General features: G+C 31.3%; 2 protein-coding genes and 1 long non-coding RNA gene across 5 annotated transcripts in view; 1 reads left to right on the forward strand and 2 right to left on the reverse strand.

Moving 5' to 3' along the window:
• Positions 1–26,764, reverse strand: part of LOC148236374 (uncharacterized) — a 457,594-nt gene that overhangs the window by 266,805 nt on the left and 164,025 nt on the right. The gene's annotated exons all lie outside the window — the stretch shown is intronic.
• Positions 1,890–4,213, reverse strand: LOC148236383 (uncharacterized). The gene is made up of 2 exons (XM_088183308.1): positions 3,511–4,213; positions 1,890–3,438 (listed from the first exon to the last, which is right to left on the reverse strand). Exons 1-2 carry the CDS (start codon positions 4,092–4,094, stop codon positions 2,922–2,924), a joined length of 1,101 nt encoding a protein of 366 aa, XP_088039434.1. The 5' UTR covers positions 4,095–4,213; the 3' UTR covers positions 1,890–2,921.
• Positions 12,080–26,764, forward strand: part of LOC148236384 (uncharacterized) — a 61,716-nt gene continuing 47,031 nt past the window's right edge. The window contains exon 1 of the mRNA XM_088183641.1: positions 12,080–12,414. Within this exon, the coding sequence (XP_088039767.1) occupies positions 12,357–12,414 (58 nt within the window). The 5' untranslated portion in view covers positions 12,080–12,356. The remainder of the gene's footprint in view (positions 12,415–26,764) is intronic.

The following is a 26,764-nucleotide window of genomic DNA, read 5'->3' on the forward strand; positions in this document are numbered from 1 at the left end:
ATATTTACATTTCATTGGTTGCTGGTTAATTACCATTATCACAATTTACGATTGATTAGCTAAATTAAGAGGAATTACAAAAATAAGAATAATAAAAGAACATAAAATACGTTAAGTTTAGGTCAAAGTACATAAACACCTTTAACAAAAAAAAAAAAAAAAAAAAATTTAAATTATAAATATATATTTTTAATATAAAACTCGTAGACCTGGAGCTGTTAAATTAATAGATAAAATTTATGCGTCAGAGCAAGATGTGCTTTGGCATTTTGTGTTTATATTTAAATTTGAGTTTGTTTTTGTCGTAATCACCGATTCTTGAGATTAACGGGTTAGTATGATTTCGCGGTATTTTTTTATAATAATCATTAGTATGATGGTGAACATGTTCTTTAATAGTTGGAATTAAATATTTATTATGAAGTTTTTTGAGGTTAGTATAAAAAGGTGTATTATAAATTATTTTTATAGCTTTATTTTGAACAACTTGTAGCTTAGAAAAGTTAGTATTACACGTATTACTCCACACTGGGCAGGCGTAAGTCATTGCCGGTCTGATTAATTGCTTGTATAATAGAATTTTATTTTTAGTATTTAGCGCACTTTTTCGATTAAAAATTGGTTTTAACGCCGCAATGGCTGCGATCCCTTTAGATTTAAGTTCGGTTATATGTTTATTAAATTTAAGCTTGGAGTCCAGGTGAATTCCGAGGTACTTAACGCTCGCCTTCCATTCTATACATTTTCCCTGCTCGCTTATAATAGTCGGGGGCAAAGGTTGTCTTCGAGTTGTAAAAATTATAGCCTCCGTTTTGTCCTGATTTATTTTTATTTTCCACTTTTTGAAATAATTACTTAAGAGAGTTAAGGATTTTTGCAATTTTATTGAAATAGGCTTAAGACCGTAAGAGCTACTCATTATCGCCGTATCATCGGCATACATTGAAAGACAAGTATTTTTTAAAATAGGTATATCATTTGTGTACAAAATGAAAAGGAACGGTCCAAGTAAACTCCCCTGAGGAACACCAGCTGGGATATTACGCGGTATCGATTGTTCATTATTTACTGAAACAACATAACTTCGACGATCAAGGTAGGAGCGTAACAAGTGTAGCAGATAGTTAGGGGTTTTATATTTGTGGAGTTTGTAAATCAACCCATCATGCCACACAGTATCAAACGCTTTTTCCACATCTAACAATAAGAGTCCCGTTGATTTTTTCATGTTAAAATTAGCAGAGATGTGCTCTGTTAACCTATTGAGCTGATGAGTCGTAGAGTGGTTTTCGCGGAAGCCAAACTGTTCATTGATAATTTTATTCCCCAAAGATCCCTTTAAACGTGATAAAATTATTTTTTCAAATAGTTTACTGAATGACGGTAATAAGCTTATTGGACGATAATTAATTGCGATAGTGTTATCCTTTCCTGGCTTTCTAATTGGGTGGATCTTTGCGGTTTTCCAAATAGCGGGAAAGTACCCGAAAGATAAGCAGGCATTAAAAATATTTGTTAGATAATTGATGCTAATTCTTGGAAGTTGTTTTATCGTAACGTTATCTAATTTATCTATACCGGGACTTTTTCTATTCTTTAAATTTTTTATGATGTTATTAACTTCTGATAAACCAACTTTGTTCACTAAACTAATATCTACGCTAGATGAATTAATATTTCGTATCGCACGGGCGACTTTGTTGTCTATTTTTGAATCTAAGTAATTTACAGTAAGCGAATAAGATGTGGAGAAAGCGCTGGCTAAATTTTCTGCCTTATCCTTGTTCGTGCATGCGATGGTGTTTCCATTTTTTAATGGGGGTATTTCCGAATGTTTATATTTAAGTGATTTAGTTATTTTCCATAAGGAATTATCTGCCGGGTTTAGATTTTTTAGTTTACGCGTCCACGATTCGTTTTTTATTTGCTGAATTTTATCGCGAATATAACTAGTTACGCGGTTTATTACAGATTTAAGTCGCGGAGATTTATTATTTTGCCACTGTTTTCTTAGTTTATTTTTGATTTTTATTATTTCGATAAGTTGTGGAGTAAGTTGATTTTTATTATTATGATTTTTACGCGTCGGTATTGATGATATTTTGGCTTCTTCGATAACGGATGTTAAATAACTGATATCATCGTCAATTTGTTTAATGTTATGCGGAGTATAATTCTGTCGCTCATCTTGCAAACGAGACTCGACTATATCTTTAAACTTTTTCCAGTCAGCTTTTAAATAGTCAAAAAGCGTTTCAGAGACTACCTCCGCTGAACCCTCCAGCGAGAATAACACTGGAAGATGGTCAGAAGACAATGCCTGAACGCAATACATTTCTGACGTATTTAAGTTACCCTTAACCAAAGCAATATCCAGAATTGACGGCGTCATGTGATTGGAAGGGTAATGCGACGGTGAATTTGGAAAGTTAACAATCGTGTCAGAGTCGCTCAAGTAGTTAAAAAGTGACGCTCCAGATCGATTTGCCCCAGAACAGCCCCAATGCATATGACGGGCATTGAAGTCCCCAGTCAGAATGACCGAGTCTCCTAGAGAAAATATCGAATCTAGATCACTTCGGAGCAGTTCGTCACTAGGCGAATTATACCCCGCAGCAATTATTATTATTTTATTTTTATGAATAATTTGAATCGCGACGGTTTCTAGATTATTAGTGTTAGTGTTTATACGTGCGTGTTTTATCGATTTTTTAACAAATATCGCGACCCCTCCGCCTGGCCTTGAGGGTCGGTCCCTCCGAATGCAGGCAAAGTTAGGTAAATATACGTTAACATGTGGTTTTAGATAAGTTTCGGTGACTACGACAATATCAAGTTTGTACTCACTGATTAACAGCTCCAGCTCTCCGGTTTTATTACGGATCCCACGGGAATTCCACGTCATGAGTTGAATGTCTTCTTTAGAAGAGGTCATCGAGATACTCGACCATCATCAAAGCAATTTCAATTTTGCTAGCGCACTTTCCGGCCTTAGTTCGGATTTCCTGGAGGATAGTCAGCATCCTGCGAAGCTCATCAGTAGACATGACTTCGGATGAGGGCTTCTCAGACTGTCGCGCTTGGGGGCGTTGTTGCGTCTTAATTGGGGTGGCTTCCGGGACGATAGTCGGTTTTTTCACTGCTGGTTTCGTTGGCCGAAGGGCAGGAAACTGACTCTGTTCCAGAGCGAACGTTGGCTTGGGTGCGGTCAGTACGGCGGTATGTGGCTTTTGCTGCCTCTTCTTCATCTGCAGGAGATATTCTGTCCTGCGAGGACAGTCCTTGTAGTTGGCCGGGTGACTTCCGCTGCATCCAGTGCAGGTTGCTGGCGTCTCTCGGTCTTTTTTAGTGCATTCGGAAGTGGCGTGGTTTCCTGTGCATTTCACGCATCTGGGGTCTCGTTGGCAGTTCCTCGCAGCGTGGCCATACTGCTGGCATCTGAAACATTGAGTCGCGTGCGACTTATTACGCTTGTATTTTTCAAGCGTGGCCTTAGTGAAGCAAACGTACCGGATGCTTCTTATGGACGTCACTGTCGTCTCAGCGGAAAATTGCGTCAGGTAGAGCCGCGAGGAGGTCTCTGCCTTGGTGTTCATCGCCGTTACTTTGACGACGCTTAATCCTTGCCGCTCCAAATCAGCAGCGATTTCTTCAACGGGAACCTCAGGAAGCCCCCTCAAGACAGATTTAACTGTCTTGTCTTCGTCGGCAGTGAAGGTGTGAAAGGCACGGCGGCCCTTCAAACCATCCATCAGGGTCGCTCGTAGTTCAAGCGTCGCACACTGGATGGAAACATTACCTCTTCCGGTGTAGCGGAGGGTAAAATTACCTGATTTGGTCATCGACTTGATGAGGTCGATGGTCTGGAGATGTGTGCCAACCACCTCCATGATGACAGGTGGCACTCTTGCGTGTTTACTCCCGGCAACTTCGGGGAGTTTGTCATACCTGTTATGACTTGAAGTCGGCAACAGGTTGGCGTCAGTAGAGGGTCTTGCAGTTTTCTTTGGCATCTGCCATTCATGCTCTGCTGATGGCGATAGGTACGCTTTTAACGTACCCACCGCACGCTTGCGCGTAAGCGTCTTCTTCATCGCGCCGGCAATGTCTCTGGCGTCGTAGTTGTTGCAAATGGTCGCGGGTGGGGGGTCGGAGCTTTGAACGGCAGCGAGAGCAGGCGCGGATGCGTCCGTTCACCGCTGAGGTACAGAGCAGAGTGTTGGCTGTCTTGATTGCTTACAAGATGGTGAACATAAAAACTTTTCGCAAGGAACAGATGGATTAACGTTTTCTTGATCACTTATATATTTAATACAATTCAGACACTTGATATTTAATACAATTCAGCATGCCTTATAAAATATTACTATTCTATATAATTTACCTTAATTATAAAAATTAATTTAAATTTATTTATAAGGGCGTAAAATTAACTTGGAAATAAAAGTGAATATTAGAATTTCGATAAATTAAAATTTGTATTCCATTATTATTTTATATATATATCGGTTTGAGTATGTCGTCTATTTATTATGAATAATCAAAAATAATAAAACAAAGTAAAAGAGTACAAAGGTGCAAGAAAATCAAGGATTTTTTATTTAATAATTTTTGCGTTATTAAAATTCTCAAGTATGTATGTTTTAGTGCAAATTTACATTTATAAATTAAAATGTTTAAAACATATTATTGAAGTTACAAATAAATAATATTACCGCCATCTATATTTTGCTTGTCTTTTAGAATAATATCAAACAACAAGTTTTTTTGATATACTCTCGATTGTAAAACGCTATTATAAAATGTTATTGCAAAAACCCGTTTAAAACATAATAAGCCATATTGAGAGGATGTCTACAAAAGTTAATGTCTATAAAAAAAAGAATAAAAAAAGGCAGTAGAATGTGGCAAACAGTATCCATTGACAGGTCTAGTCAAATTTACCGCCCGCAATTACCAATGACACTTGATCGCTAGCAGTTTACCACATAAACAATTTATAGCCTAAAATTGATTGTTATAATATATTGTTGAAAACAACTGAGTGTGCTTCATCAATAAATATAATATAGTAATTAAATATAATTTAATAAATAAAAATGATAATAAATGTAAGACGTAAATAAGATAATCATAATTTGATAAAAGTTAGACGTAAATACAAAACCCACAATAAAATGTTGTGACCCACTGAATATACTTTAACAAAATACACAAAATATTATACAATATTGATACATGGGAGATGTAAATTTAATAATGATTAGTTAATAAAAGTTAGACGTAAATAACAAACTAAAAATACAATGTTAAGAACCACTTAATTCGCTTAATCAATAAAAATGTGTAATATAACAGGTAAATAAAATAATTATAAGTGGATAAAAGCGACACGTGAATATAAAAAAAACTAACAATAAAATGTTGAAAATTTTGCTTTGTCAATAAATATAATATAATAAATAAAAATAATGATAAATTTGAGATGTATTGACATAAAATGATAAGAACCATTAAATTTGTTTTATAAATAAATTTAATATAGAGAATAAATATAGTACAATATGTGATATGGGAATAAAATAAGCGTATGTTGATAAAATTCAACCGTAAATGAAATTAATTTTAATTAAATGTTAAGAGTCACTGAATTTTATTTTCACCAATAAAAGTGTTAAGACAGAAACAAAAAAAATCTTTTTAGGATTTGACCAAACACATAATATTTCTTTTAGACGGTAAAATATTCTAGCAAGCAATTGTAGGCTATAAATTGTTAATGCGATCATTGACGCGGTGGTAAATTGCTAGCGATCAATTGTCGGCGGGTAATTGCGGGCGGTAAATTTTCTTAGACCCGTCAATGGACACTCTCACATACCACTGATTTTTTTTGTTTTTAAACGTGCTTAAAACGTTTTTTTGCAATGAATTTAAATTAAATAGAAAAAAATTAAATATTTATATGTATATATTTTTTAACAATATTTATATAAAATAAATTATTTACAATATAATATTTATGGAGTCAGCTTAATATTGCTGAAGTTTTATAATTGAGAGTATATAAAAAATCGTATTGTTTTATTTATTCTTAAAGACTTTTATGTTTTAAACTTATTATTAGTTGTAGGCCTAAAAGTTGTTTATGCAATCAATTGACGCTTCTAAAAACTGCTAGCGATCAATTGTTGGCGGTAAATTGTCGGTGGGGTATTGCGGGAGGTAAATTTACCGGTCTTCATCAATTGACGTCGTTGATGAGTCCAGTTTTACAAGAAAAGTAACAAGAAAATCTTATTTCTTGCATAGGCCTAGGGTTAAGATTGGAACAAAGCAAAATTAGTTTTTTATTTCTAAAATAGTATTTAGACTCTTTCTAATATAATAAACCTTCATTTTAATATTTTATTAGGAATACACATAAATCAGAAATTTACATTTTTACTACTTTTTACCGAATTGTGACATATGAGTATCCATGAATATTATAAAGAAGATTATGAGAGCGAATGTTTTTTTATTTCATTTTAAATCTTGTTTAGCTACATAAGTCGTAGCCCACTTCAACTCGACTAATGAGTTCTTTAATTATAGACTTTTTCTTCTCCTTCTGTAATACCACAAGTACTGACAACTTCAAGAAGGATACATACAGACGCAATCGAATATTGACTCTCCAAGTAAATATTCGATTGCGTTCAACACAATTTTTTTGAAACCACCATTGCACTATAATAAAATCTATATTATATTTACAAGCAGTCTCTGTTACTTAACCACATTTAAAATTAAGTAAGCAAATTGTATTAAATTAATACCAAAATCAAGTTAGGCGTTATGAAAAAACTTAGCGAATTAAAATTATCACGATAAATCGAATTTTCATTGTTAAATAAGTTGAAACCTAGCATTTTAATAGTTTATAAAAAATCCTTGCCTTTTCAGTATAAATCGAGCGCATACGGAAACTGCGCAAGATTTCACGTGAATTAGCCATGAATCACATCTGAAAGCTCGAACGGCTGCCGCGTCAGTTTAAATACGTGCATCTCACCAAGGGATGCAATTACAAAAGAATAAATGCATGAAGTTTTTACGATAGCTACCACCGCCGCCCACAGAAGGAGGATAAGCGGATCTGGTGGGCCAAACTTAAACCACAATATTTGTTTTATGGCGTTCTTATCATAAAACGTATATCATACTCGGCGAACGACGCCGGCGTAATTTCACGTTTACGACACCACCACCCCGAAAGCGAATACATATGAATAAAAATGTTTGTGTGTGTATACGCATGAGTAGGTATATGCAACATTGAAATATTCGTATAAACATCAGGCCGCATTATCCGCAGTACCTGTCCGACGTACTGGGCGCTTATCGTAAAAGAAAACGTATACGGTTCCGATGTAGTAAAGGGCGGAAGAGGCGAATGAAATATATGTCAATAATTTTGCTCAAGGTACACGATTACGTAATTGCCGTACTAAATTCTAATGTGGTGGACTAAAATATAATGTTGTTTTATAAATACAATAAAATTTTAATTGGAATTTATTAACTACCAGTTTGTACGGCACAAAGTATGAATTTAATTTATTAACATAGATTAGATTTTGTATCAAAATAAAAGAAAAGTTTTTTTATTTTATTTAAGACGTTATCTAGTTATCAAGACCCCAAAATCTAAATCGGCTTGAGAAGAAAATTATGTGGCGAAATATAGCGGAATTTCGCCCAAGTGACCCAAAACCTTGGTATTTCTTAAGAGCCACTAGAACAAGATGATAAATATAGCCTGACGGGGCTCGGTTTACACGCCTACTGACATTCCATATATTATTTTTACCCAAGTAAACATTGAATAAATATTTAAAAAAAAGAAAATAACCAAAAGAGTGCAAATAAATTGAGAGAAGACGTTTTTTTAACAGATTAACACAATTTGCATTTGAAATTTCGGTCGGCAAGTTTTATTCTCCGACAATTTACTCGTGATAAATGTGCTTCTGAACGAGTTGTCTTTTATCCGTTTTTCTTTGTTTTATATTTTATACACAAATAATGAAGCTGTTTGCGCGATGGAATATATACGTAGGTTGCTTAAAACGTTCCCGAACTCTTATTTTATATGTTTTTAGAGCTTACTTATAACTTATTCAAACTTGTCGTTTATTGAAGTAAGAAAGACTAAGCGCAATATAAATATTGTATATTTTTTTTATATGAAAGTATAGAAATACTATAAAATATTTCTGAACATTAAGTTTATATTATTATTTTATAAATTTAGATATAAGGTGTAATTGGTTTCAAAAAGTACTATAAATAATTTTAATTTAATTAAAAAAAACATATTTTAATAGTACAACAAATAAATAACAGCATCAAAATAATGATAAACACAAACATTTATTTTCCTTGCAAATATAGATCAGTGATAACCAAAGTGAGATACAGCAATAATCGACATTTTGGGGTACAAAGTGAGATACAGCAATAATCGACATTTTGGACAAGTAGGGACTCTAATCCCGGGATCCCGAATGATTTTTAATACCCGATGAGTCCCGGGATTATAAAACATAATCCCCAAATTTTCGGGATTGATTGATTTATCAAGCACAATCGAATTATTATTAACAAAATCGTTATATTTCGTGTACAAACTTGCGCAAGTTGCACGTGTCATCTGTGAATCTTTGGAATCATGTTATGAAAAAAATTATCAATATCAATTTACTGATGAATACGAAGATGAAGAAGGATTTACAATGGTTTATTCTAAATCTGAAAATCCCCGCTTCAATGAAATAGTAAATAGAGTCAGAAAATTCGTAGCAATATTAAAAATGATTCTATTCTACAAAAATATATAAGAAACGAGCATGGAAAAGAACTTTCACTTATATTAGCTATAAAACCAGATGGAAGTCTTTATTATATGCTGCAATGATTTTTATTTTTAAAAACATGTATACAAATAACTCTATATAGATATCAAGAATTTTAATAATTTTAATAATGTTTTCCATTAATTGTGTCTATGAATGTATATGTACATACATTGTCAAAAGTTAATTTTTTAACTTCTCAAATAAATATATAAGACTTTTACTTTTTTATTTTTATTATATTATTTTCTATTTTAAGCACAGGACTAAAATTATATGTACTTTATACATAGTACGTTATAAAAAACAAATGTAAAAATATATTGTATTATTCATTTTAAATTATTTTAATCGATAAAATAACATGAAAATTATCACGGGACTGGTCCCTGGATCCCGGGATCGACTAATTGCAATACCGAAATCCCAGGATCAAAATTTTGGCCCGGAATTAGAATCCCTAGCGTCAAGTGATACATACACGATTGAAAACATCAAGTAAACCAAAAATTTCTAGCTGCGATTTATTCAGATTCTCGTACATATATAGTCAAAAAATTTGAATAAATTAAAATTTTTTGACAATATATGTATGATATATTCGCGATTAAAATAGTTTTAAGACACTGCTCTAGGTCAGGGTTTCCCAAACTTTTTGAGCGACGGAACACTTGGCAAATCCGAAAATTTTGGCGGAACACTTAGTTTATTTTTTAGGTTGGGTAATTCATAATAGTAAAAATAAAAATAAAAAATGTTATTAAAGAAATATCATTAATTAATAAACATAAAAATACAAATAAATAAAACTCCTAATGACTCTGATAATTTTGGGTTTTTAAATTTTTTTTTTATATCAGGCACAATATTATTTCTGTATTTTGTTTTTGTTGCAATATATTTAGAAAATCCCACTTCGCATAAATACGTCGTGGAAAACGGAAGTAAACAAATCAGAGCTTGTTTTGACACATTGGGGAGCTCTTCAGTCAGACTCGACCATAAATCATTTAATGGCTGATCTTTATATTTTTGTTTCAAATCAGAGTCAATAATTAAATCAATTAAATTCTCATAATCCCTAGCGCTTAAGCCCACTAGTTTAACTTTCACGGAAAATGGATTCCGAACCCAGGAATCGTCCTTACTAGTTTTCGGAAAATATTCTGAAAGAGTAGTTTTCAAGTTATATAGGTGTTCTAAAAATACTTGTGAAACTTCTTTATCAACTTGAAAATTCAATTCATTTAAACATTCATCCAAGTTAGGAAAACAATAAAAATTATTAGATTCAACTGATAAAATCCAAAATTGTATTTTTTTATCAAAAAATTCAATTTTATCTCTCATATTAAAAATTGTAATTGTAAACTTTTCTCTTGTAATAATAAGTTAACACCATTGCACTTTGTAAAAATATCCGCCTGATATGCAAGATGTATCAACCAGGAAGGATTTGTTAAACATTTGATAAAATGATGTTGCAAATTATTTTGTGCCTTCAAGAAGACTAATAATTCATTTCGAAGTTCATAGTCTTAATTGTGTTTTTCCTTTGGATAGCCATCTTACTTCAGTATGTACAATTTTTATGTATTAGCAAGACTAACAATTTTTTTAATTTACTCTAAATTTTTGTGAAATATCTATTTTGGCTCCGCGGAACACCTATTTTGGATCCCCGGAACACCAGCGTTCCGCGGAACATAGTTTGGGAAACCATGCTCTAGGTGATACAGTATTTTTAGGTGGCGATATTAGCCCTTTACATAGTTGCAGGAATTTGTGATCCTGACTAGCTAAGGGCAAAGCCCAAGCGGTAGGCCATCTGCAGCACTGTACTTGAGTGTAGGCCCACAAAACCAATTTCGAAAAATTATAAATAAATATTTTGAGATGTGTATAACTAAAATTAGCTGAATTAAAACGAAAGCATCTATATTCTCAAAATTTAAACAAACTCTACCACCACTTCTTTAAAATGAAAATGGCAGTAACGTATAGAAGAAAACAAGCGTTAAACAACTAGGATTATACCTGGATATATAAAAGAACTAGAGTGGGCAAAATATCTACCGGCAAATAAAAACTTATTTATTATAAAAATATAACGTTTTTAATTTTTAACTCGTTGTTTTCTAAAAAAAATATTGTTTTTAAATGTTTTTTGTCAAATTTTTTTATTAGATCTTTTTAAAATACCACTATTACATTTAATCTTAAAATTATGTATTAGTAAATAAGTTTTTGACAAACGTGATAAATGATCCAGAGGTACTTGCTATCATACAGTGGAACAACGTTACAAGATCATAACTTATGTTCTTTCACAATTGGAAATGTTCATTCTTGATGGGTTAAAAACGCAAAAAGCTTTCTGATGAATAAATTGTGAAATATAATACTGTGAAAAATATGTATGTAAATCTATAAATTAATTTTTCACCTCCTGTAAAGTTGAATATTTACGTATTTAAGACTTACAACGTTATTCGCGTCACATATTCAAATAGTAAAGCCTTTTATATTTTATTTAACATCACGATATCTTCAATTATTAAATTGAGCCTAAAATTATTTTATTGCTTTGATATTTTTGTGAATATCAGATGTAATGATAACAAAAAATAAATTATACTATTTTTAATTATTATTTTAAGCCCTAATAAAACAAAGATTACGGTTAACCAGCATTTGAAACTATACTGTATTGACGCGTAAAGGTTCAAAAACTTTTTAGACAGCTATCTACTTTATATTTGTATCGATTTAGTATGTATATAAAAAATAAATAAATAATAAATTTGTGACGGGCGGCCGTTAGCAATGTCAGCCCAAAAGCGAACAAACACGTTTCGGTAATTTGCCAAATTAATAAATAATGTTGAGAATCAGTAAATCTGGTATTAAAGCACTAATTCAAAAAATAGAATGACTTTTTGGTAATTCTGCAGCTATATATTGTATATAATGAGTTTTTTCTTCGTTAAGCCGCGAATGAGTTAAGTTAACTACTGCTTGCGCTCGTTTTTAATTTGTATTTCAAAAAGCCCTCTTAAAACCTATGCGACCGTTATTAATTTGAACTCAATTTGTTTTGGCGCATGCGCATTATTAAGAGAGATGCTGCGCGATAAAAAGCTCTCGGAGCTTTCCTGCTTTCAGTCGCACTGAAAAGCTCCGACCGAACGGACGGGTACAGTCGGTATCGAAAGGCACGCCCACTACAAAAGTTCCATGTGTACACAAAACAACTTGTTCTGAAACAATTGTTATAAAATATGAATATATAACTCAAACAGAAAAATATCAAATGTGCATGTGCAACTTTAGAATATGAATAAACATAAAAATAAAATTACAAAAATAAAAAATGCGATTCGATGACGTTAGTGCCCATAATGTATGATGTTCGAAACTAAGTTCGTCAGTCGATAACAAATATAGTGATTAAAAATGAAGAAAGCCATCAACAGTTGGATAATATTCACCTTCACTCTAGCTTTTATATCAGGTAAATCATATTATATTTTTGCACTCAGAACGTCTGTCGATATAAAAATTATATGTAGCACATATCGAATGGAGTATTGTATTCAATAAAGTGTAACGTAAAACCGTATATATACGAAATCCCTTTCACGAAAGGGATTTATATTTATAGGCGAATTGTTTGCGAATGCGGAAAGGGTCTATGGGAGCAATATAAAATTCATTCTGTTCTACGACATTGGTTCGCCGTTAGGCGTAAATCAAATTTAAAAACGTCTTCCTTGTCGTCACTGTGTTATTGTTATGTAGCATATAAAATATTGTTATTTATTGAGATTTATGAGTGCATTATTTATATCAGCTAAAAATGTGGTCGAGTTTTATAGTGAAAAAGTATACATCATATTCATATGATCTTTATTGAAAGTGAATAAATTTTAATATAATAAAAATAAGGAAATAAATCAACACATTTTTTTCCTGAATTTATTTTAAAAATAATAATAAAATTCTATTGTGTAATTTTTAAATTACTCCTGAATAAAATTAGTAATTAAATAAATAATGCAAGAAAGCGTTTTAAATATGTTTGACATATTTGTGGAAAAAATTGCTGTAGTGGCATAAAAGTGTTAGCTACGATAACTATTGCATTAAAGCACACGTTAATTATCTCTATAAAGTAATAAAACTGTATGTAACAAAAAGTACAAGTTATTAGTTAAAAATAAGTAGAGTGAAATAATATTTGCTTAGTTTAAAAAATGCATTAAATTTAGTAACGAAATTATTCTTTCAGTTATTTTAAATATGAAAATGTCCTATTCTTAGATTGTATATTTATATAAAATATTTTTTTTATATAAAGACAAGCCATAATAATAAATTTTTTTATTCATTATATTCACATCATATTTAGTAAAGTTTCCAAGTATAAATTTTATTTAACTCAACAAAAAATTTATTATAATCAAACATTATTTAATTAAAAATTATTTTAATTATTAATTTAATCTCCATCGGCCAATAAGAATTTAATATAAGATTAAGATATTTATATTGTAATTTCAAGACGAATATAAAAGTCTTGAAGCGAAAAAGGCATGCGTTCGCAAAATAACAACTTAGAAACATTTTTTTTAGTTTCTTAAATTCCGAGACAAAGGCGCCTTTGAGAAATTCGGAACAGGATATTAAATTCCAAAGATTGTTCCGGGCAATCTGGAATAGTGGCAAACCTATCTGATATTTGTTTTAAATAGATTTTTTCATCGCCCTTATTTATAACAATAAATAAAACTACTACATATCAAAAAATAATCATATAAATCGTTGAAATATGCACAGTAGTTAAAAATAATTTGTACATCCATTAATAATCTACTTGTCATACCCATCAATAGTAAAAGATTAAAGTGTTGAACCTATGACTTGACTCTCGTTAATTTAATTAACTTCATATTTTCTTAAATTTGTAACCCCTATATTTAAACCATGAGCTAATTTATTCTTTATATTATATGAACGTACACACTCTCTTTCTTTATCTCATTGTCTCGGTTATAAGTGTTTTTTTTTTATTTTAATAAAATATATGACACTGTTGCCATGTCAAATATTAGTAACATACATTACTAAAACCGTAATTGGTATTTTTATTATCGATTTTATTTTATGCAGCTGTTTGTACTAAAAAATGCTTATATTTGTATCGCTCACTAAGAGAAATATGTTAAAGCACAGCTGACAATTGATGCAAGCTAATAATATATAAAAACCACTTTCCATTAATTTATGATTGCTTGTCTTTTAAACTATCAGTTTTTAATAGTCCGTTCCTTAGTTTTTAGACAAAAAATTTAAAAAGCACTATTGAGTCCCTAAATAAATATTATTTACATTACTGTGCCACAAAACAATGTTACATGTGATGTGACGCAATGTGTTTAAGAAAAAAAATCCTAAACAATATATCTATAATTTACAATACTTATTTTACTCATCAAATTACTCGTAAATCCAGAAATCGGTTCAGTAAACGCAGAGTTGATATTTGCGGAGCAAAATCCACTTTATTATCATTATTCATTTAAGTGCCACTCAACTTTTTTTATAGGTAAATCCAAAATGTCATAAATTTTTAGTATAAAAAAGAGAGTATGTAAAAAAAATAACTTTCGGAAATAGGAAGCAATTACTTTTTTTTTCTAATATAATAATATTATTTAAAAATAATATATGTTTTATGCTATTTGCAATTATCAATATGTAATATTTTTTAAAATTAAAAAATAATAACTTAACTGTATAAATTCATACAGGATATAATTAAGTCAGAACGCTTAATTTGTTGAAACATTTAATTAGAAATTAATTTAATTTGTGTTTGTATCTTCTATTTTAATAAAAAAATATTGTAAATCGTGTTTGGATCGCTCAAAAAATTAGTACTTTTTTATTGTATCTGGATTCCATATTCTAATATTAAAAAAATTAGCCGCAAAATTACCGTACAAAATTGCATGTTTATTAAAAAAAAACAACGGCCACTAAAAACATTTGTAAAGTAGGCGATTTATTAGATATCCGTTAATGTCATAGGTAATAAAAAAAAAACGAATAAGATATAAACTAGCAAAGATAGACGATGATCCCCTGGCGGCAGAAAAGGAAGCAAATCCCATTCAAACTATCTATCAGCTGTCCGATTGACAGCTTATAGACATATTAATAAGATTGGGAAGGCTTGGAGACAATATCTATGGATTCCACACGAAATGAGCGAAGAAAACATGTCGGCACGTATCCGTATTTCTCAAGACCACTGGATCTTAAAGCTGGTCGCCTTTTCTCGATCATTTGATACCCGAAGATAAGAAATGGGTGGAGAAAGACAACTTTTGTCTTAGAAGACAGTGGTTATCGAAAGGTCAAGTAGCAAAACTTACCTCGAAGCCCAGGCTCAATATAAAGATAAAAAAATAAGCTTCTATTGTGATAAAATAATGTTCCGTAACATTGCTTTATACGTGGGTCATTTATAAGTTCGCGAATTATTTTTAGACTTAAAGTTAGTTTATTGATATTACATAGAAAGGTGTTCTAGTTTATGATTATCAAAAACTGATTTTAAAGGTTTGAAATAAAATAAGTTTATGCAGAAAAACATACGTAAGTTTTTAATTCAAATATTATAAAATAACGATGTGTGATTCTTATAAAAATATATAATATAATTTTATATATTTTTTTTTTACTTTCTTTAAAAGTTGTGCATAGTTATCCTGATTTGTGCTTTACTTTCTAGTGGTAATTCGTTGTATTTACATTATTTAATTAAGTGTTATATTAGTGGTTTTGAATGATTATTGCTATCTATGTTAAACCAGTTTTATCAGTTATGTAAATATTGGTTTATTAAAGAAGTATGTTCATATAGTAATCTTGAATCATTTTATAGCATTTTTTTAATTACTGAGAGTTAACTAAAGGTTTATTTTTCAAGTTTGTATAGAAAAAATTATAAATTTGTAATTAAATAATTAATTTATTAAGAAAATTGCGATAAAAAATGCTTTATTTAATCTATTTTTAGATGATTTTAATTTAATTTATTTTTAAAACTAATTAGACTTAATAATTAAATATTTAATTAAAGTTATTTATAATACAGATACTGTACAAAAACGCCATTAAGCTTTTTAAATATTATCTGAAAGCAAAATTTTTAAATGACCCGGACAAATAAGATCATACTAAGAACCAGACTTAATTAATATTTTTAGAGAAAAAGGATAATGTTTTTTTTTTATTTATATATTTCAACAACACTGCAACAATATTTATTAATTAAAAACTCTCAAAAGGTTGCGATAAATCTTATTTTATATTATACATACACTTGCCGTGATTTGAGTCGTTAACTTTAATACTGTAATTCACTATAGCTTCTTAAGTATGTACACATTATCTGATTAAATAAATAATATTAAAAACCAAATAAAAACTTTATTTACAATTTTAAATAATTTGTACTAAAATTTTACCGTTACAACTGTCCGTCTCTCACTATCATGAGGTTCTACAGTGTGCTTAAAAATCGTCGAAAAAAATATGAAATATATGAGAATTTGCAGCACCATTAAAATTATACAAATTTCAGGCTTTAACTTAATCAACTAATAATATGAAATAAAACAATAAAACGTTATTGCCATAAGAAGAATCGTAATTTAAAAGAAAAGTAATTTTAAACACCCAATTGAAAAATGTTACAATAATATTGGAGATATTAGATCACTAAAGCAAAGATAAAGACACAACATAAAAATTGTTGGTCATTTAAATACTTTCGATCTTCTCTGAAAGTATCCATATTTTTAACATCTGGTACGAACACTTTCAGGAATATTTTTTATCTGAGTGTCTTATTTTATTACTTACACAAAAATAAAGTGAGTTCGGGTATTAAAAATTTGTAAACATTTTTTTGTCATTCTCAGACCCCTATTAAAACCTTTCAAGAAATATCCATATCATGCATGAACCCACCTTTACTGAAGCAGCATTAAAAAAAGGACAGTAGTTATAAAGCTATTAAAAATATTCCTTTATATAATAATGCTTTATAAAATGAGAATTCTCGATATGCTATTTTTCTCGAGAAATTTTCAAGAAGATTTACTACTCACGATAGCTGTTGTAGAAACAGTAAAATTGTAATATTATTTATTTCATTCGAAATAAAGATTCCATTTTGATTTTTTATTTATTTATATTAAAATAGAAATGTGAATTTCCTTTATACATTGTTACTGATAGTGTCCCTTTTTTATTATCTATGAACGATATTTACAATATTATTAATACTGTAATATATCCACATTCTTTAGAGTACAAGTTATTGGTTTATAGGAATTTTATAGGTTACAAAAAGTTATTAAAAAATAAAATAAGACTTAATAATAAATATAAAAATCTTTTATAAAATACACTGTCTGGCTGAGTATTGCAAACATCGAAGGCAAACATGCTAATAAAGCTATCTATCTAACATTCAACAGGTTGTATAAATTTGTTAAATTATCGTGTGAGATACTGTTTTTTTTATTGATATAGTAAATAATAATATATAATACATGATTACATATTGTTTTATGTAGACGATTATTCATTAATTTAACAATATATTTATTTTGCAGACTTTCGATCAAACATGGAATCTGATTGAAATACTATTTATAAATAGCACTAAAGCTTGATAATGCTTTTTATTTTAAAAGCCATAATATTCATAAATAAAAAAAATTTAGGACAGTGAAATAAATATGTTTTAATAAAGGCTGAAAGTGTCATATCGTGCTACACTATATGTCACTATTTAAGGGCAATAAATATGAAATTTCCGATTTTTAATCAAATTGTTTTAGGGCTAGTGTCACTTTGTATATGTAAGTTATAAGTAAAGTCTCCTTTCGGTACGTCCGTAGGCTCCAGGTGTCCCCAAAGGGGATTTAAATCTAGAATCCGGACGTTGATCTGGACAAGGGTATTTAAAGAAAAAAGAGGCTGCTTTGCGATCTTCGATGATACTACTTATTATTACGTATTATGCCAACTTTTAGTCAAAATAATTTCAAGATCGTTAGATTTTGTTTTACTCCCATTTCAGTGGAACGGCCAATTACAAAATGGTGATAATAATATAGTTTTTTAAGACATATTTCCGTTGGCCAATAGAGTAGATTACCAATAAACGTTTACGTGGAAATCTAATATGCATTTTTTATTTAGGCGTTTGCGACGGATTTCTATGTATTTTTCTGATAATTTGACTCAATTTCCATAAATATATATTTTTTTTACTGTGGTATTACATATCAACAAAAAATTCATCCCTGGCATGTATCATTTATTAGCCAAATAGTAAGATTCTCATGACTCTAAATTTTGACTAGTTTTAAAACTGACGATTTAATCCCATTATTTTATAGTCCAATTATTGAATTAAAAAGTGGTTAAATTAATAAATCCGACAAAATGTTTAGTCTATTATTTATTTGAATTTAATTAAGACCATCGTAACCTAACAGGTTACCCCAATGCGTCACGATTGTTGAAAACAAGAATTATATTATTTCAATACGCAAAAAATAATATATATTATATATGTATATATATAATTAAAATAATTAGTGTTTTAAAATTAACGCAAGATTTGAATTTGCCGTCATTTGTGCAGTAAATTTTGGCAACCCTGAAAAAAAAATTGACAGCTGAAAATTTAGGGTTAGTAAAAATGGAGCGTTACACGATACAACAACGTGTTTTCATTATTGAACAATATCTCAAAAATAATGAAAGTTTAGCGGCCGCAATTCAAAAATTTAATACAAAATATGGTCGGAATAGTGTTTTAAGCTGGTCAACTGTGAAGAGATTAATTGAAAAATTCAGAGACACTGGATCAGTTGGAGACGCTAAACACACTGGTCGTCCTAAAACCAGCTTTTCAAATGTCAATATGGAAGTAGTGCGTGAGAGTGTTGGTGAAAATCCCGGAACATTAATTCGGCGCCGTGGACAAGAATTGCAAATTTCAAGAAGCTCTTTACAACGTATACTCACAAAAGATCTGTGTCTCCATGCTTACAAAACTCAATTAGCACAACAACTGAAGCCTAATGACCATGCACAGCGAAGGGAGTTCTTAATTTTGGGACACCTTATATAATATTAGAATTAAATAATACGAACTGGACCAACTCCTCAAAGCTGACATTAAACAGCTCAATGTGCAATACCAGCGTATTATGGAGCCGGATTGCCACAGTAATATGCGAGTCGGCAAGTACGGACGTCCAAGCCCCGATGGTCATCAAAAGAGGACGCGACCGTGATTGTCGAAGACGTTCTGGAACTCAAAACTAGAATTCCTTGAGAAAAGATAAGCTCTCGACAGCACCTTTCAGTCATTTGAAAAACACTTAGCGATATACAACGTTCTGCAAGAATTCAGAGAATCGTATCCAAACGCTCCTAAAAGAAAAGCGCTGTGATATAAGAACGGATAATAACCTTTGTCCATTTATAAAAGTATCTTAAAAACCTTTTTTAAATCTTCTTTACTAAAAGGCAATATTTGGTTATTCAGGGATTGCGAATTATAGTTTCCGATTCAAGAATGCTATGAACTAAGGTGTCATAAAGGATGCGAATAGCTGATGGATCGTCAAAGTAAAAGGCGTTCCTTATAACAAAGTCTTGGAAGATTAATCACAGACGTCGTGTATGTGTAGCGAGAACCTCCACTTGCTCTCAAAAGTAATTCCAAGATTTTTAGTTAAAGTTTCTTTGGTCAAAATGTTTCCACCAAGATCGTAGAAATAAACTGATTGTGAACGAGATGGAGAAAAGGACACAATATGACACAGAAGTCCATCTCCATAGAGAGTCTAAATCACTGTATAGAGGAGTCCGCAACAGATCGAATGCATTCATACAATTTTAAATCATCAGCGTATAGACGAAAACTTGAATTTGTAACTGTCATTAATAAATTACATAAAGAGCAGAGGGCCCAGGTTGGACCCTTGAGAAACCCCCGAAGGGGTGAAATATTCTTATAATAATCGACCGCCATAGGTTACAAACTGTCTACGATCGTTAAAATAACTCGAGATTTTAATAATAACCAATGATAAAACTTGTCGAAGGCCTTTTCAAAATCTGTATATATGACGTCACCGTTATTGGTGAAAGACAAAGGCGGGACGAAACCCATGCTGATGGTCCAACAAAAGTGATTAAAGGCATATCTATGGATAAGTATTTGAAACAATTTAATAGAAGCTAACAACACTGCGACTGCTATAATTTTTTTTATACACAATTTGTCGCATTTTTTATGAATAGGCGTGACTTTTGTGCATTTCCATAGATCAGGAAATGATGTCTTGAGAATTAAATAAAAATACGTTTTAGAGGAGCAGTGAGACTGACTTCACAACCATTCAAAATTAAATCAGGCACAAAAAAGCACACTGTATTCAATTTATTAAAGCCGTATTTAAGATCTGAGCGCTCAGTTTCTTTGATGGTCAGAAATAAAGACCAAGAACAAGAAGAAAAAAGTGACCGAGCAGAAGGCGAAAAATTTTCATTGAAAACAAAAACGAATTATATCATATATTGAACAAGAAGCTGTGCAGCAGTATTCGCCTATTTGCACAGTTAAGTCATTCTGCCGATTATGTTGATTATGAGTAATAAAATTGTCGTAAAAATAACCTTTTTAAGCGGTTGAAAAATCTGCAACTTTCTATTATTTTTGTAAGTATGCTGTGATGTGGAAATACTTAAAAAATAGCTAATATATAGATGTTCATGATCATATGAATAAGTACTATTTCTCACTATCTTATCAATATAAGCAATTAAATAACGACTCAATCCATTTGATTGCTCTAGTTTTAAGTACCCGCACAACAACGGCTCAGCCAATAACTTTAATCGCTCGAAACAACGCAATCAATCCACATAATAATAATTTCTCGGATTGATTGTCATAGTTAAGAGTGTTGTTATGAAACACGATACATGTTGATTAATGAGACGAAAGCCCGAATCGGGGTATAGTATAGTGAATTTGCGTTTAATGGCGAGCACAACGGCAACCGCACACATCCGATACGCGCTAGCTGATTAATGGTTATTCATAAATAGAAACAGGGTCAAAGGCACGCTGCGCCATGGCAAGGGGGATGTGGCTCCTCGCAGCATAAATCACGATCCATGTCAATTTTATTATGACAGGCGCGGATCGAGCGTTGAGTTATCCTTTGAGCGTTTTGGGGGTAAGATGCGCATTTTATTAGCGGCACAACTGGCGTTTCGAGCCAGACGAGACTTCCCGATAAACGAGAGGGTCCAATTGTGAGGATCTGCTCCAATTTAGGAGGTCAACGAGTGGAGCGTTTGTGTGCGAGGGGCCACGCTACAAGAATTATTCATACGCCATTAAAGCACTTGAGCGCTCGTTTGCTTGTCGTGGTACACGACGACGCTCGGAATCAATTGTGAAGAGCGTGCTTTATGTAATTTATGCCGTTTTTAATTATTAATTGAGGATTTGTACATCTGAAAACACGAGCAGACTACATACTAGGTGACTAAAAAAACATTGATACTCCAGAATAATTTTTGAAACTGCTAATTGGGTTTATACATTCGGGATTGTATGCCATTTAACACAGTAATATCGGTTTAATGTATATTTTTGTTGCCCATGTAATTACGTACACAAATATAGAGTTGTAATTCAGGTGTAACAAGCGACAGAAGTGTAAAGCAGGCAGTCGATTCTAATCATTTAAGAAGTTATGGTTAGTGTCTTTGTGCAAGAGGACTATTGTTATATTATACCCCTGATAAAGATCGCCGAAAGTGACCATCTAATAATTTCACTTTTAAGAGTTTCACTTTGTATACAATGATGCAGTTAGCTCACCAATATTCTTATCCGCGATTCCCCAGAGCTGTCTAGAGACAGAATTTTAATATATGTGACATTTGTCACAGGAGAAGACGAGAAGACAAAGAGAGTAAGCTATTGAAACTGAATCTCCTTGTACAAAACATATTAGCGGATAGTTTAGCATCATCATAAATACTATGAAAAGTATATGGAATTAATAAATAATCAAGGTTAATACATATTTATGTTTTTCAGGAGGTTAACTGGCGTAGCAATTTTGTTCTATGTTGCATGCTACAAGAATTATTTATACGCCATTAAAACACTTGAGCGCTCGTTTGTTTATCGTGAAACACGAGAGTGTTCCCGAAAATCAATTGTGGGATTAAGGAGAAATGAAAAGAAAATAATAACGCTTTTGTGCGCCAGCCGCGAAAACTTTTTCGGGGGCGACGAAATAAATTATATCCGACAAAGCGACCGCTTTGATATAATAAGAAAATAATAAAACTCTGCTGCGGCACGGGGAGTTTGGTTTTTGGTATTTTTTCTACATTATGTCAAAAATCGCACTTTATTTGAAATTACGTAATCGGATTAGTTCAGTTTATATAAAAATATGACTGATCAACAACCACGCGTATATTATTTTACTATTTTTAATTTTTTACACCAGTATATATATATATATATATAAAAGCAAATAAATGTTTTATATTGGTTTTGTTGAAGGAAGAAATTTTTATGAGACTTTAATTTAGAATTCTCGAATAACTAAGAACTCCCACTCAATCGAAAAAGTTCCAAAAAGATTCCTGAGATACCTTTATAAGAGGATATTTGGTTATTATCCGTTCTTGTATCTCACCGCTTTTCTTTCAAAAGCGTTAAGATACGATTCGCTGATTTCTCACGAAAAGTCGCTAAACATTTATTTTAATTACTTAAGGGTGCTGTCGATAATTAAGCCATTGTTGAGAATCACGATCGCGTACTTTTCTGATGCTCGATAGAGCCAGGACGTCCGCACTATCCGATTCATATGTAGCTATCATCATCCGGCTATTTTATTTGCTGGCATTGTACATTGATAAATTTAATGTCTGCACTACACTCTCTGGAAGTTGGCCATGGTTGGCCAAGGACGGATAATATAGTGGGTTACTTCGGTCGAGTTCGGTTCTGCCCACTCTAAAATCTCTCAGAAGTTGTCCGAGGTTACCGAGAACGGGAGGTACAGTGGGGATAATTCAGTCGACTTGCGAACATTGTCGGTAAACAGACCGAAGTCAGAGCTGCTCTTTCGAGCGCGACCAGTGAGATACTTCCTCTTTCGCTCTCTCACGTGTTAAGTGACAAGAGTGAGAGAGATAATGATATGGCGTTTCGCAAACTGAGATATAACGAGTAAATCGGTTCAATTTTAGTATGCGCGTAGGCGTCCTATGGTCAACACGCATGACGAACGCTGCATCGTGGTCACGTGGTCAAGTTATAATACCACATGCTTATCGGGGACTTTACCAGACTCTTACTGACATCTTTGAATATTTTAGGGCACCAATAGGGATTAATTATATTTTTGAAAGTATATATTTTTTAACAAATATCGTTATTATATTTTTTTCATATAAAATTAAATAATTAAAAAATAATTAGTAATACTTGATTTTGTTCAAAAAAATCGTTTCGAATATCCTTATGCATTTTTCTAGATCGGTTTTTATAAATGTCACACCATAACGAATTCTTATTTAGAATCGATGGCGACAAATTCTAGGATAGTCACAGATGTGGTGTTCGTATTCTCAAGTATCATTTTTATGCCTTATGCCATTTTTCAAAAGCCGACAAAGATTTTGCGTAAATTGAATATTTACGACCGAAAAGTTTTCACTGGTATTGTATTGGTGAGTGCCCATACAAACTTTTATAATTATCAGTAGCGTAATTTTAATATTATGACAATTTAAAAATTGCGATTATTTGGCACATTTTTCAATCGCGCACAAATATGCCAGCTGTACGTGACAGCAGGCCGCTGTCCGGACGGCATATGAAATTTGTGGCATTGTGGCCGCTACTCAGTTGAACTTCGGTTCGGACAACTTCCAGAGAGTATAGTGCAAGCATTAGGTTAGTTACGAGAAGTTGATCCTGTTCGTATTTTTTAAATTTAAAATTTATGATTTTTTTATTTTATAATATAACTAAAAATTATTTACATTATAAATTAAAAAAATATTTATATATAATATAATACCATGTTTCAATGATATTTTTTGTATTCGTGAGAGGTATTGATTTTAATTATTAATTGGATCTTAAACCACATAAATATTTGTATAACATAATTATTAAAATTAATATCAAACCGAATTTTCGCACGAAGATTACATACGAAATAAACGGGTACACGATGTACGATAAATTATTATTATACGCGTGTGTTTGTAATCTGCTCCGATAAAATCGCACAACAAATCGAGTTTCGCGAAACTTTCCCGTAAGAAATACACGCATAAAGATAAACGCTAAAATTATCAATAAAATCCCATATGACTCCGCACAAAAGTTCTTAAAAGTTTACCGAGCTACAGAGCCCTTTTAAGACGGTAAATGTAAATTCAAGCAGCTTCACGAAAGCACACACATATGGTTGTATATGTATTTTACTTATATACATACATGTTTGTGATCGTATGTTTCTAGCAAACTTAGTAATCGTTACTTTATTGAATACATTGAAAATTGATGCAAAAAATATTTGTTTTTAAATATGTATTACATATATGGGATGCTAGTTAAAATTGCTTACATACTTTTTAGGCTACAAAATGAGATAACTGTGACAATTTTTAATATACAATCTAGTTGAATTAGAAGAGGACAAGACTTACATAAAAAACTTACATAAATTAGATAACAGGTAATACGTCTTACAAAGAAAATTTGAGCTTTAAAAATATAAGCGATTTAATGTTTTATTCTGATTCAGTAAAATGAGTAAAAAATAATACTCGAAATTAATATATTTTTGCTCATTTGAATAAATTATAAGAATGTTGGTCTGTTGTTGTAAACATTTTTTATAAATTCAATTACAATTGAAATAAAATAAATATTTGTTTTTAACAACTTATTGGAATTTTATTTTCTATAATTGTATGTCTATTTAAATAATAATGATTTTTATTATTTAGTATCAATTATAAGCATTTTTTTTTAAATAATTTTTACTTTGTTAAAATGAAATGGTAAGACCGCTCGCCTTTTATTTTTCACAACAATGTCTATAAAACTTTATATTTGGCAATAACGAATTTATAAAGAATTTGCGTAATATAATACATTTCCATACATTATGTATTACTGCACGTTCTGAATGTTAACTAAAAAAATTCAATTACATAAAGCAGCGGAACGTACACGTCCGAAATTTAATTCAAACTTAAGATTGCGGAAGTTGGAATTTATGCTTAGTTAGGAAAAGTTATCAAAGTGTTCTTTTTACGTATTGTTTTACGAACATACCGCGCATAAATACAATTCAATTTATACTCGCATTAAAACGTCTGATATTTTATTTATTTATTTATTTACTTCAACCGGGAACGAATAAAATAAAATCGCATTATAAGCTGGCAGGCAAAACCGCCCGGCGAACCTACACATAAAACGTTTAGCCTTTGAACGTTTGTTAAAATTTACATTGAATCTAAATAGAACGATTCTCACGTATTCGGTCGAATCTGCATATAAACACGCGGACAGGGTGGCCCAGTATCGGTTCGCGTTCAATTTTATAAACGTTTAATATGATACACTTTACTGGCGTGCGATTTTTGCCGTTACTGTAGCGCAAAATAAATATCGTAAAATTTTATTAAGGGATTTGCTTTTGCCGGGATGATGTTTACGGCTTGTTCGTGTACTACCCTTTAAACAATATTTTGAGAAGGATCGTGTGTGGTTTTCAGACTGGATGAAAATCTACGAAATTGATCCTTGAATGGTTTTCAACAGCTTGAACCTAATTATAAGTCAATAATGACTCAATAGTTGTTGATACTATTGAAGAAACAAAATAAATGAGTTTAATTTAACTACTTGGATTGATAGAGATTGTAGTAAAAAAGTTTCTTTTAATCTCTTATACAGTGAAATTAATCATGCCAATTAAATACTTCATAGCTTTAATTTGCTTCAATTAACCCTGATGAACTGCTTTATGCTTTGAGCAGAATATTTATAACTTTAAATTAAAATGTATTTTCTACAATAATAAAAAATAATAAATAAATATTATATACAATTATTATTATAACTGAGATTTTATAAATCTGATTTATTATTTAACAAATGCATTAGATGACTATAAAGCGCATGGTTTTTTTGGGAAAAATAACCATGTCTACTTCGGGTCATTCAACAAAAAGTCATTAGGAATTTTTAAAATAAAATTAAATGTTCTGGCGTGTTTTAAGAATAGAGATTGTATTTATAAATTTCCCTTATATATTTATTTATTTATTTATTAGCCAGAGAAGAGTTGGCAAGTGCTCCAGTTCTAGACTTTACAGGCAAGAATAGTGGACGCGACCGAGAACTATAACCACCTTCAGGAGCCCACATTTGAAGCTGCTCGAGCACTGAAGGATTGTCTACGATGCCCTTGAGCAATTTCCAGAAGTGTTTAATTACATAAACACTTCTGCGAGTCGACAAAGAAACGTATCCCAGGGCTCTTAAAATAAAAGCACTGGGAAACAAGTAAGGATAATACCCGTATTCCTTCAAGTATAAATATCGAAGAAATTTACGTTGTACTTTTTCCAGCTTCAATTCATTACATTGATTCATTACGCCAGGGATCTAAATGATGGAGCTAGTTTCT

The sequence above is a fragment of the Plectrocnemia conspersa genome, unplaced genomic scaffold (genome assembly GCF_051122295.1).
Source record: "Plectrocnemia conspersa isolate PC_06_02 unplaced genomic scaffold, ASM5112229v1 ptg000003l, whole genome shotgun sequence".
Taxonomy (NCBI): Eukaryota; Metazoa; Arthropoda; class Insecta; order Trichoptera; family Polycentropodidae; genus Plectrocnemia; species Plectrocnemia conspersa.